The sequence below is a fragment of the Chaetodon auriga genome, chromosome 11 (genome assembly GCF_051107435.1).
Source record: "Chaetodon auriga isolate fChaAug3 chromosome 11, fChaAug3.hap1, whole genome shotgun sequence".
In the NCBI taxonomy this organism is placed as follows: Eukaryota; Metazoa; Chordata; class Actinopteri; order Chaetodontiformes; family Chaetodontidae; genus Chaetodon; species Chaetodon auriga.
The window spans coordinates 18,488,778-18,502,258 of NC_135084.1; the positions used below are offsets into that span (position 1 = coordinate 18,488,778).

A 13,481-nucleotide genomic window follows, 5' to 3' on the forward strand; every position below is an offset into this window, starting at 1 on the left:
CCTTCTGACTTTTTCTTTCTTTTTCGTCAGCAGGTTGCCTCTCAACAACTGATGAATGGATTGCAGAGAAATTTGGTCGTGGTCCCCAGAGGATGAATTGAAGCCACATCAGGTCAATTTCTTTTTGTCCAATGCTTTTTTTTTTATATATATACTTTATATACAGCCTCGACAGTGCTTTTGTTTAGTGCTAATAAGCAAATATTAGCATGTGAATTGTCAAACATAGCCTGCTAAACATCAGCATGTTAACATGTTTATGTAACCATTTAGCTGTAGGAACTGCTGTGGCAAGTACAGCCTTCACAGGGAACCGCAGCAAATACTGTTTAGCCACTTAATGTCAAAATGAGGTGAGCAGTGACTAGCTCATAGCTGCAGGCAGAGTTTGGGACTGATAACCATATTTACTGACAATTGTGATGCCATTGTTAATTTAAAATAAATCACGAAAAAAATGACTACATTTTGCTCTGCATTTGCTACGTCCAGGCCAGTTACATTTGACCCCTCAAGTGATCAGTTCAGCTTGGACCACAGCAAGTTGACCTCACAGTCAATTGCCAGGGCCGACTACATAGAGTACATCTGCACCACCACCACGTTTCATGTATTTCTTGTATATTGATTTTAAGGGTAGTGAAACACAACAAAAATGATAGCAATAATGCAGTAATTGTTAAAATCAATGCAGTGTTGGTTGAGTTATTTCAGTCTGAACCAAAGTGGCAGAACAATCAACCAACAGACAGATGTTGTCATCCCTACAGTAGAGGTAAACACTGAAATACAGGCCTATATATAAGCCTTTTAAACACCAGTGCTCCATTGACTCTTAATTCTGTGTCAGTATCTAACGCTCATTTCCTTATCTACAGTGGTTTTATCTGGTTCTAACTGGTTGGTGACCAGGGGAGTGTTCATGTTCCATGAATCAATCACTCCAGGATCATTTGACAGTGTAAATGATTGTAAAGTGGGTGCAATAAACTGTGGTGGCAGAATAACAGGGCGAGAATGACAACCTATGCAACACATTAGGCTCCCTTTAGGTTTCCAAAGGTAACTGTAGCCCATTCACACATACGGCCGGTTCAAACTGACCAGAATCAAAATATACACCCCATCATTAGAGTGACATGGGTATAGCTTTGTCCGAAGACTTGCTGAGAGCTCTGACACAGCCAAAGTGTATCCTGTGTTTTTCTACCACGTTGCAGTGTTCTCTCTTGCGTCTGAAGCCAGCAACCTGAACTAATCCAAGCAGGAATCTGGACTGGAGGCTCAGGGTGGCCATGCTGAGTGCTAAAGTGGCCTTTCACCTCCGCAGCTTTATGGAGCGTGATGGCCGAACCAACAGACATTTATCCAGACTGCAGGGTGGCTCTGCGCGTTTACACCTGCCAAGCCTCTTACGGAAAAGAACAGCAGGCTGCCACATCTCAGGTGTCACAAAAGTGCGAGAGAGAAAGAGAAGATTTCTTAAAAATGCCAGAATATCAGGTCAGCTCATGTAAAACAGAAATATGTGCATGCATGTGTTTACTAATGGGCTGCAGATGAGTAGGAGCTCTGCAACAAGGGCAGACGTAAGTGATACGTATATTATAATAGGCCATAATAGGATGATTTTTAATATTTTTCCCCATTGAATTCTCATTGTGACCATACATTTTTGAGGTATATTGCACATAAACAAAGAAAAAAAAAACTTGTTCCAGGGCAAAGTAGTCTTGGGCAGAAATATATTATCTCCAGTTATCAAGATAAAGTATTTTGGAAGCCATATTACGGGGAACATCAAACAGCTGATACCACTGCATGTGCTTTTACATCAAGTTTGCCTGTGATCCTCCTGATAGTCGAGGAGCACTTGCTGAAGTTTGTCCAACGGTTTAGAAAAGGTAAATCATTGTTTTCCTATTTTATTGTTGCAAGAAGAACACCAACATAAAAAGCTTAGCCTCACCAGTCATCCTGACCAAAGCAACGGTGTAATGATTAAGGGTTTGAGCTGCTAACAAGGTGACCTATAAGTTGCTTAACCCTAGTCACAATGTTTTGATATGATAATGTTCATGGTGTTTATCTCACTAATTGCATACACATTTGAAAAATATGGCTGAAAAAGGTTATACTGACCTATTTTAAAGGGTTTTACGTATGTTGAAGCTCACTATACTTTAATTATAATGTGTCAAACTTTACACAAATTACATGTGATATTCTGTCACACAGACCATTAATTTGCTACATGTGATTATACATGTTACTGATTTGCGGTAGAGCCAATGAAAGATGGTATTCATAGAAAATTGTTTTTTGAAGAAACATTCCGTATATTAATGAATACATGTAAATATTAGAGTGCCCCAAAATGGATCCTTGTGGGACACCAACATTTCAGGGGCTTCATTTCCAAACATCTGCAACAACAGTTTTGAGTTCTGCCAGCAGTGTCTGGGTTAAACAGCAATGTGCAACTTATCTAGCCAAACATTTTGATCAGCAGCCTCAAAAACACGAGACAGACTGCAAGACACTGCTGTTTTTTATCAAGCAAATTAACAATGTCGCAAACAACAACAGCAGTCGCAGCATTAGGTCTGAACCCTGATAGCTGTGACTGGAGGACATTATTGACCTCCAGGAAGGCACAGGGTTGAGCGTTTACTGGTGAGTCTGGGATTGTAGACAGCTTAGATATAGGCTAAGAATTATTCAGGTCAGCAGTGTCCCAGCCTCTGCGCAGTGGAACCGCCTGATGTTGTAATTACAGGGTCACCATGACAAAGAAGGCACTGATCTAAAGTATTTTCTCCAGCAGACGTTATACTGTATGTGTCCTCAAGCTCTCTGTGTCGTCTCAGTGTAGAGTTGTTGAATTGTCAGCTTTAGTATTCATACATTAGGAATCAATGAACAACATCATTGATACATTAGGAGAACACAATGATATATTTTTTGTCAGTAAGTGTGGGAATAGTGAGGGGATTTTAGCCAATGCCAGACTTTTCTGTGCAAAGATCGCAACCTTAAACCTTAAAAGCCTTAAACTTAAAACTTAAGCATCTATGCTACTTTTCTGACCCAGTTGAATTAGTAGTCTATTTACAGAAACAGAAAATGTGTCAATAAATGTATTGAATGACTTATGTAAGCAAGTGAAATTCAGCACCAACATTGATTCTAGGATCAGTCAATACTGTTTACAGTGAACCATAGTGGCACTGTAATCCAGTCCCAACCCTCCTTCAGATTCCTGCAGACTGTCCCCCACATGCTCTACATCTGGTTGAAACTGGTCTGGAGCAACGTGTCAATGCAAAGCCAGTGTAGAGTACAATTAACTGTGCCTCCCTTGTTCTTTTTTCACTTAATTTTTCAGGCAGAAGGGGATTATGGAGCCTAAATCTTTTCTGTAAAACCCTACTTGGCAGCAGAACTCGGCTATGGGAAAAAGTATCAAAGTTTCTGAAGAATTTTAGGAGCATTCAGAGTGAAAACCACGTTTCACCTCTTGTCTTCTCTTCTCCCCCTCCCCCAGTCTTGCTCTGCTCCCCAGCCTTTCATCTTTCATGGCCACTTTTCTTTGAGTTCCCCTTCCCCTGTCTCCTTTCTCTTCTCCACTCCTCTGCTTTTTTCCTCCTCCTGACTTGGTTCATCAGCGTTTCTGACCTGAGGTTATGAGAATGGCTGCGATCACATTGTGAAATCATTTTTTGATGATGTTGCTGTGTTCTCTCTGCTCCTACACCGCAGCATGAATGCAGAACTTTGTCCAGTTTCTGTGTGTTGCTCTGGGTAGAGAAAGGACTGTTTTTTTTAAGTTGGAGCCAAGTTATGCAGATCTTGCAAAAATAAAAAATGTCAAAATCTAGACATTTAATCCAAAATATATTCCCGTATGTGTTTCCTTAGCTACATCTACTTTATTTTACCACTCAATGTTAATGTAGGCCTCCTCTTTAGAGTTACTAACAATAATATTCATGCATGAACTGTCTATTATTAAACCACTATCAACAGTCACCTATCTCTCCTCCTGCAAGACTCCCTTCAGGCTATTTTTAACTCATGACAGCTCTCTGGTAGACTGCCTACATGCTGCTGCTGCTGCCTCTTCCTGTATCACTGTCATTTTCGTCGAACTCCTCTTAATTTCTAGTAACGATAGAAAGGTCGGCTAAGATTTGATGCCAGAGTTTTGTGCATGTGTTGCTTTAATCAAAGCTCACCGGGGAGGACTCCATGGCAGTGCACCCTGCTGGTGCAGTGTGGTTTTGTTGTTAACATCCGTCAACCGGTTCAGACTGGACTGATGGCAATATTAACAGTTCCTGGAGAGGAAGCGGCTCATTCACTCAGCACCCCTGTTGAGCGCATCAACCCTAACTTTCAGCATGACTAAACAGAAGTGTATTTAGATAAGCAGGGTTGATTTCGGTTAGGTTCATTTTTCATGTGTTTATAGTATATTTCTACGTATTTTCACGTTTTGCAGTTGATTAATGCGGTGCTTTGTTGAAAGACACTGATTTGTGTCGCACGTGCCGGAAGCCCATCAGGTAAACAGTGTTGTGTTTGTGCATGTGTGTGTATGTGTGAGAGTGCGCTTCCCGTTGAGTTTACCAATTACTCAAGACATCAGACTTAGCCCAGACAAAATAGGAAGTGCGCGAAATGACCTCAAACCCACGACCGGTGCATCCCTGAGTTCTGCGCTCCTCTGTCTGCTGTGCGCTCCAGGCGCGCTAGAGGAAGTTGCGCTCTTCCTCCCGTGGCTGCGTTCGAGCCGTTGCTGGACCAGCAAGAACAGCTTTGAACCGGTTTTGTCACCGGCTACAAAGCAGTATGAAACGGATGCAGAGTGCGCATTGTTGATGCAGGGTGCTCTCCTCACACACGGACATCATAGATCCCTGCACAGACAGACCGGCGTGCATGTACGAGGCGTTCTTCTTCATGTTATATGTAGTGATTTTGTAAGAAGGGGTTTTAACAGGGAAACCATCCTACATGGAAAGTTCCCGTATAACGCGCAGCTCTGCAGGGTTCCGCTGTTTTTTGTAGATGCTGAGGTGAGTGCTGCATGTGTTTTTAACAAAATAACAAGGACTGTATTCCTGTGTTTGTGCTGAAGTGTTGAAAATAGGATACGATGAGAAAATACGGTTATTGCTGGTGAAAACAGTGATGTCATCAGAATCGGGAGCTTGCGGGCATTTAGTGACTTTCAAAGAATATTACTGTGTAAGATTTTAATGAAACATTAGGCGTCAAAATGCTCAAAGCTAAGAGATCCCCCCCCACAAAGAAGCCTAATTGTAAACAAAGTGTGACCAGGGGGTTAAATGCTGCTGCAGGTATGACGTTATGAAGTTGCTACAAATTATTAATACCTGAGGTCTGAAAAACTTGCAGCTAGCACAAGAGATGGGTTTCTTTAATATGTATAACAAGAGCTGAATCAGGGAAGAGCCAGGTTAAAGGTGCAGGGCTGAGGGGGGTGGGGGGTGGGGGGGGGGCTCAAAGTAGTGCGGCTTACTTTCTCCTCCTTCTAGGTGTGGTTATAGACTCAGGAACAAAAGGAGCAGCTGCCTTTGGGGAAGTTTTAGTTAGTCAATGTTCAGGACCTCACACACACACACACACACAGGTTACCTGTTTGTGCAGGCCGAGTGCTTTCACTCCATCAAGGCGTTGCATGAGTGTGTATTTTGGAAGCTACTGTAAGTCCGTCACAGGAAATAACTTTCTTGTGCTCCACTTGTCATCGTTTGAATAATTTTGCAGCCTAACCTCAGCTCTAATGTTTGTTATTTGTTCCTTCCCAGGAACCCCTCCTCTGTCAAAGCTGTAGCAGATCCCAGAGGGCAGCAGTAACATCAGCACCATGACTACATCTACCAAAGTGCTGGATGGAGGCTGGGGATGGATGATTGTTGTGGCCTCCTTCATGGCCCATCTCCTGTCGTATGGATCACCCTCGTCGGTGGGCGTCCTGTACCCTGAATGGCTGCATGCTTTCCAGGAGGGCAAGGGCTTGACGGCCTGGGTGGGCTCCCTTGTGGCTGGAGTGGGACTAATAGCCAGTGAGTAGCACACACTGTAATAATGTAATAATCCTTGACAGGGGTCCACAGCGTGGTTAAAGAGCCAAATTCCATGGAGAGGGTCCTTTGGAGTCATATTAGAGTGGCTTTTTAGATGCAAATGGAGAAAAATGTCTGTAATCTTTCCCCACTTTGCCTTCCAAATTATTGTTTTAGCATCTGCTAATTCTACGCTGAGCCATAAATTGATGTTTTGGCACAACATATAATTCTGGGCAATATATTTGCTGATGCGTGTGATTGAGGGGGAGATAGTACGCAGTATGTGCTTCGCACTTGAAGTAGAGCAGAAGAACCTCACCTTTACACTTACCTTCCTATTTCCTTCTCTATCATCATGGCACATGATGCCACTGATAACAAAGCAGACAAAATGCTTGTTCAAAGTCTGACAAATGACTGGAGCAATACAGACTATCACAAGGGAATCTGTTTGTTATAGCTACAGGTGTTAAAGAGGTCCCCTTGCTGTAATGCTTCAATGGGATGGAGAGAAAAGGCAATGCTGTGACAAAGATGGGCACTTTGTGGCTCCCTGAGCAGAGTCGCTCTTATTGATTTTCTAGGAGAGCAAGACAAGTGCAAGTCATCTATGCTATGAATGTAGGAGGATCACTTACCCTGTAATCTAACCACAGAGGGAGGAAAAGTAAGACAGATGGAGAGACAGGCAGGGAGAGAAACATAGAGACTTAAACATACACAGACTTTGTTGAGCAGGTCTGTGTATATGAACTTGCTTGAACCCAAACAGAAACAAAAAGAAAGAGCGTGACAGCAAAGTAAAAGCTGATGCCTGAATGTAATGTACTTGTTAAGAGAGAGGAAAAAAAAAAGAATGAAACTCAGGACCTCCCAGTATTGTCTGGAGATGATTATGAAGGTATGATCCACAACTGTGTTGAGCAAACAGGATCAGTGATAGATAGTGCTCTTAGTTGACATTTCCATCTAAGGCAGAGCTCACCCGCCTGTCTGGCTTCTTGCTGTACTCTTCCTCAGAGGGGTGAGGTGAAAATCATGACTGGACAGATCTGGCCTTGGGCTTGGCCAAGACCTGGACACGTGTCCCAGCTGTCAGACAGCTGCAGCACTGCAGTTCCTGCTGCACAACGGCACGGTCTTCCCCCTGCTCAGAGGGGAAGAAAGCAGTAAATGTCGCATGGTGAATGAGTCAAGCAACCCGAGGACACAGGAGTATTCAGCCAGCAGTGAAAAAACATTCTTGTAGCTGTAGTGAGGAGGTGAAACAAGCTGATAAATATATTTTCTAGGTATGCTGCTCCTGCAGCTTGGAATTTGTTCCAGAATGATTTGTTTCTGGGGGAGCTAGTTGCTGTCGATTGAAGGAGTTGGAGGAAGGCTCATCAGGCTGTAGATGCTTTGAGCTATTTGCCCACGTGTGATCCAGGACAAAATGACCTCAAGTCTTATTTTGTACACTCTTACTTTGATCTGATATCTTACTATCAATGTTGTATAACTGTGACTTTGTTTAGCATGCTGCTGCCTGTCTTGGCCAGGACACTCTTGTAAAGGCAATTATGAATGAGGAATAAGTTGATTTCTCCAAATTAAAGTGGAAGGATGTTGACATGTTAAACAATCAGCACAACTGGTTTGAAATGTTTGAGGGAGGCATTCACACTGGACCTCTCATGGTTCTCCTCAGTGATGTGACCACACCTCTGACAGGTTGCCAGTTTGAATCTAATGTGATTTGGCAGTCGTGGTCAGACACTGCAGTGCATTCTGAGATGGGGTGTGATTTTCTCACAGTCCCTGTTTGTTATCCAGAGTTAAGCAGCAAAATGTATGTGAATATATGCATTAATATTTTTGTTCCTCTGTCACCTTTTCCCTCTTTGTATCCCTTTCGCCGCCTGACTTTGTCTCTTTTCTGTCTTTCTACCTCTTCTCCTTCAGGTCCTATCTGCAGTGCATGTGTGGACAACTTTGGTGCTCGTCCTGTGACCTTTTTCAGTGGCGTGATGGTGGCGGGCGGCCTGATGCTCAGTGCCTTTGCTCCAAATGTCCAGTTCCTCATCTTCTCCTATGGAATTGTGGTCGGTAAGGAAACACTTGATGATAAATTTGGTGGACATCCTGTAAGGTCAATGCAGCAATCCAGCCCGGAGACTTACTTCACCTGACCGTCAAATAGACAGTCGTGTAGAGGCTTGGGTCTTGTAAGTATGAGAAAAAAATGTGTTTGATGTTGCCGTGGTCATGGGAGTTAACTAAGCTTCTTATCCGTCTAACAGAAGAGAATCTCATAACACATTGTATAATCATTTGAAACAAGCAGGGCCACACGTCAAGTCCAACTATTATGTAACATCAGGGGCTGACTATATCCTAAATTACCAGTTAATGAATACCACTGCCACATAAAGTATGTGGAATTACACCAAAACGAGATAAAAGTTTCAGCATCGCACCATTTGTTTGACACCGCTCTTTGTATTTATTAGGGATGTTGACAGAACAATAACATTACGACGCAGCCTGATCTCTATGTGACCCGTTATTGCCTCAGCACCCTCACCAGTGTGCCCGCATGGGACCAACACCACCTGTTATCGCACATTAACTGACAGCCCAGCCGTGCTTAATCCTGGTAAACCCTTCACAGTCAGCACTGCCTGTGCAAAAGGCAGAGCTGACTGTGGACAGGGGAGGCCATGCATATTTGAAGACAGTCATTTATTTTTAGAGAGGCCTTCAGATGCTGGTTCTGGCTGTACACACACGTGCAGCTTGTTTACTGCTCATTGTAGGCTTCTTTTGTGATTTGCTTACTGTACTGCACAAGAGACCCTATGCACAGTGCCCTCTGAACTCATGCATTTATATACATTGTAATTCATACGTTAAACATAACACATTTGGCTGACAGGTACTGTGAACTGAATTGCCTTCTTGTGTATTTTTAGAAGTGAATCGCTAGCACCTCTTTCACCCCAGGTTAAAAGAAATCTGTTTTCTGTTTGTCTTTGTCCTCTCTCCTGCTATAGGCCTGGGTTGCGGTCTGGTCTACACAGCCACGTTGACAATCACCTGTCAATATTTTGACAAGAGACGCGGCCTTGCCCTCGGCATTGTCACCACAGGTACTGCCGCCCACCCTCTGCGCTCACTGGGTGCACACCAGTTCTCCATGCTCACTTCTTTCATGTTTGAGCTGCTGGGAGCCTTGGGATGCTGAGGTAAACATTTGTAGTGTAGCAAAGGCAGAGTGGTCTCTTATGTAGGGACGTGGAGTGTTGACCAGTGACTAGATCGATGGTAATGGTTTGGGAAGGTTGACAGGACATCGAGGGCAACTTCATGCAAGGTGTAGATGCGTCATGATTGGAATGTGATCAGATCTGCCTGACCACATCTGGAGGTAGTCTGACTTGCATTGCGTTCAGATCTTGGGTAGCAATGTACTGGCATCCACAGGATACACAACATACACACGTGTTTTTAGCTAACATGAAATTGTTGTTCGAATTTAGCGAGAAAGCGAAAAGGCTGAAAGAGACACGGCTCTTTACTGATTATTCATCTATCATGTGCCATGACATCACCAAAAGATAAGTTAGTCAACTATGTGAAAAATGAAAGCATTCCAGATGGGAAAAGAATGATAGACCATAAGAAATAACTGTGTGTGTGTGCGTTGTCTGTGCAGCTGATCTGCTGAACAAGGTATCATTTATCTAGTCACAGTAGCCTACATGCTGGTACTGCAACACGAAGGAACAACATGACACAATATTTTTCATGCAAAGAAAGGAATAACTTCAAGTGTTGATTTGCTGAATTCATATGAAGGGACAAATAACTGTTGTAGACAGCTTGTTACAAAGTTTAGAAAGATTCCCCTGTCTCAAAACTCACAAGATCCCCAAAAATCTTAGGCTGATGTGCCGCCACCTGGTTCTCCTCTGGAGGACAGTGATCCGATCTCAATGATCTGATCTCAATGAGGATAACAATAAAGCATTAGAAATATCAGGTGTTAACACTAAGGCAAGACTGGATCATTTATTTCCTGGATAATGTATCCAGATACACACCCCATTTTAATATCAGATGTAAATATGGTGAATGCATAGCTCATCAAATAAAAACACATGCCATCAGAATAATTTGAAAGGTGCCATACTCACATAAAATTCTACACATAATGGCTTTAATTTGTATTGATTGATCTGTCACTCTCTGACTCAGACACTGAATTTCTGCGTCCTTCTGCTCACCCAGGCACAAGCGTTGGAGCATTCATCTATGCCACTGCTCAGAATGAACTGATTGTGCTGTATGGCCTGGATGGCTGCCTGCTAATCATTGGAGCTTTAGCATTAAACCTCATGGCCTGCGCCGGCTTCATGAGACCCCTTAACATGCCAGGGTACTACCTCAAACAGAAGGCCGCCCTGGAACGCAACACAGAGGAGCAGCTTTTCGAGAAACCCCCATTGGATGACCTGAAGATCACAGCAGGTTCCACTGCAACCACTCCAGAGAAAACTTTAATGGTGAAGGAACTGCTCATCACAATGGATGCCAAGGACTTGGCCAATCAGACAGAAAAGAAGAAAAGCAGCTTTCTGTCTGGGTTGGCCATCATGAAAGTCATTAAGAAGAAGCAGCAGGCTTACTCGAAGTACATGCACTCCATATATGCGATCCTGCAAGACCAAGCCATGGTGGCCTTCTGTATTGCTGTCTTCCTGTTCAGCCTGGGGGCGTACCCTCCTGTGCTCTTTATAGAGGATGTTGCCCAGAGTCAAGGACTTATTGAGGAAGTTAGTGTCATTCCTCTGGTATCAATAGGGGCCATCGCCACTTGTGTGGGTAAATTAGTGCTGGGTGTGCTGGTGGACATCAGGTGGATCAACAGCATCTATTTGTACGCCTTCACCATGTTCGCAGGGAGTGCATCAGTGCTTTTCATCCCTATCACTAAAAGTTATACGGGACTGCAGATCCTGTCTGTCATCCTGGGTTTCTTCTCTGGAAACTGGTCTCTCACCTCTTACATTACCACTAAGATTGTTGGCTTGGACAGACTGACACAAGCCCATGGTGTCCTCATGTTCTTCGGAGGATTTGGGATCATGCTGGGACCCCCTGTAGTAGGTAGGAGGGCTTGTTTTTATCTAAATTTGTAAGCGTTGCAACACTGGCCTTATTAGTTAAATAGAAGAGGTATAGATATATAGGTATTTATTTTTTGTGCATAGATAAAAGTGTTGCAAGGTCACGTTTTCAGAGATATTTTAAAAAAACTAAATAAGCCAGGGGCATGTCGACTTCAATAAGAAGACAGCTCGTCATCATTTCGCTGACTGCTGTATCTGCCAGGAATCCCTGCTGACTATGCTCACAATGTCTGTTTTTCTCATCACTTTCCCAGGGTGGTTCTTTGACTGGACACAGTCATATGACTTGGCGTTCTTCTTTAGTGGGGGCTGTGTGCTCCTGGGAGCAGTCATTCTTACTCTGCTCACCCTTCCCTGCTGGAACAGGAAGCACTCCGAGACGGAAAGACCAGACGTCCATTACACCAGCAACTGTGACAAAGTTGCCTCTGTAGCCTGAACACGAGCGCCTTTCAGAAGGACGCAAATCTCACCCCTACTGCCCAGCAACTGTCCACTGACAAACTATACCTGACCGACCTCTAGGAGGAATTTTCTTTCTGTAACTATACTGTATAGGGCTTGCCCCCTTATTTCTGCTGCCAGGTTCTAATATACCAAAACACTTGTCAGAGGATTTGAAATACAGGCCTTTGCTCTGTACTTGCCTGCGTTTCTCAGGTTCAAACCAAATGATCTTTTTAAAGGTTTGACTCTGAGACCTGTGTTGATTTTTTTCATTATTGCCTCATTTTACGAGGTCAACTGAACAATATTGTTCAACTCCCCAATTCTACATCATGTTTATGTAAAAATAAAAAAATAAATAAATATGCACAAAGAAAAAAAAAATCTCCCAGGACTTAAACTGGAACAGAGAATACAGGGATTGGAATGAAGTAAGAAGCCGTTTTTTTTGATAATGGTAATTTTAGCAACACATTTTTATTTTGTATTCGAGTTTTAATTTATATCTTAATTACATCACTATGTATCTTACCAAAGCATCAATGATAGTCAATGCCTGTCAACACATAATGCCTGTTGGATCAATACAAAAGCCTTGCTTTGTTGATAATTTTCAGTTTTCAAGTGACTTTTTTTAAAAGATGCATTAAGTTCTGCATACCTCCTATTTATGGATCACTCAGAGACTTTTTGAATAGTTATGCTGATTCAAAAACATGTAAAAACACTGAAGAGATCTTACTGTATTTCCAACCATAGCAGCATGTTGATTCTCTTTGTGGCATGATTATCATGACCTTTGCTGGCATTCGGTTTGACCAGGCTGGTCCTTTTCCATCGTGTGTGTGTGTGTGTGTGTGTGTGTGTGTGTGTTTGTGTGTGTGTGTGTGTGTGTGTGTGTGTGTGTGTGTGTGTGTTTGTGTGTACACTATGTTGTGTGTGTATCTGTCTGCACACGCATGTTCGTATACCAGGTTCGTCTGTGTGCATTGTTTGATAAACTTTTGTATTAGCACTAGTTTGTAAGGTCCTATGTGCTAGTGACTTTTATATGCACAAAACGGCCACAGAGCTGTAAGAAACTGTTTCGTTAAGTTGAAAGTTGATTATTGTGATCATAATTGTAATGAATACATTGCAATAGGCTTTTAGAAACACTTGAATGTTGTTAAATATACCACTACAGATATTTTTGATAGTTCCAGTTTCAGGCGTAAGGGTAAATCTGGGACGTTAGTGTTTGCTTTCTGTGTTTGTAGAGGATATTTACAAGGTGCAGATGAGGTACAATTAGTACCAACCTAGAAGTGGAAGTATGTTTGGCTGTCACATTTTAGCCACTCTTATTTTTTATGCCAGTATTATATATGTCTATATTCCTGTTTTATTATTTTATTTAAAAAGTGCCAATAAAATATATTTGAATTAAAGACATTGAGTAACTAGGTTTGTAACGTATTTATCATGGAGTTGGAAGAACATCTGAATCCAAAGTTAACCCTAAATGCAGCCTTGCAGCCGTGTCTGTTGGCAGAAACAGGCACACGTTTGGCAAAGCTCCCATGAAACCATGAAAAACATGCCGACCTGACGATATTCTTCCCCTCTTAAGCTCATCTGATAGGGAAATCATCAAACTGCTGCATGGGGAATCCGGATACGAGCATTTTCCTTCCTGTTTAGATCAAATAAAGTCAGTCGAGCTAGCTTTAGCATCCCGAGCCTCCTTCTCCTGCCACAGGTCACTATGGTTACCCGTGTC

At 42.7% G+C, this 13,481-nt stretch overlaps 1 protein-coding gene across 3 annotated transcripts; it reads left to right on the plus strand.

The window, feature by feature from the left end:
* Positions 1-4,320: 4,320 nt before the first annotated feature.
* LOC143328644 (monocarboxylate transporter 9-like) lies at positions 4,321-13,151 on the plus strand. 3 transcript variants are annotated; one of them, XM_076743913.1, is made up of 6 exons: positions 4,321-4,568; positions 5,838-6,095; positions 8,043-8,186; positions 9,134-9,229; positions 10,371-11,249; positions 11,527-13,151. In XM_076743913.1, exons 2-6 carry the CDS (start codon positions 5,897-5,899, stop codon positions 11,709-11,711), a joined length of 1,503 nt encoding a protein of 500 aa, XP_076600028.1. In that variant the 5' UTR covers positions 4,321-4,568; positions 5,838-5,896; the 3' UTR covers positions 11,712-13,151. The 3 variants fall into 3 exon arrangements, with proteins under 3 accessions (XP_076600028.1, XP_076600026.1, XP_076600027.1); XM_076743911.1 differs by lacking the exon at positions 4,321-4,568 and adding an exon at positions 4,824-5,081; XM_076743912.1 differs by lacking the exon at positions 4,321-4,568 and adding an exon at positions 5,617-5,732.
* Positions 13,152-13,481: the final 330 nt, after the last annotated feature.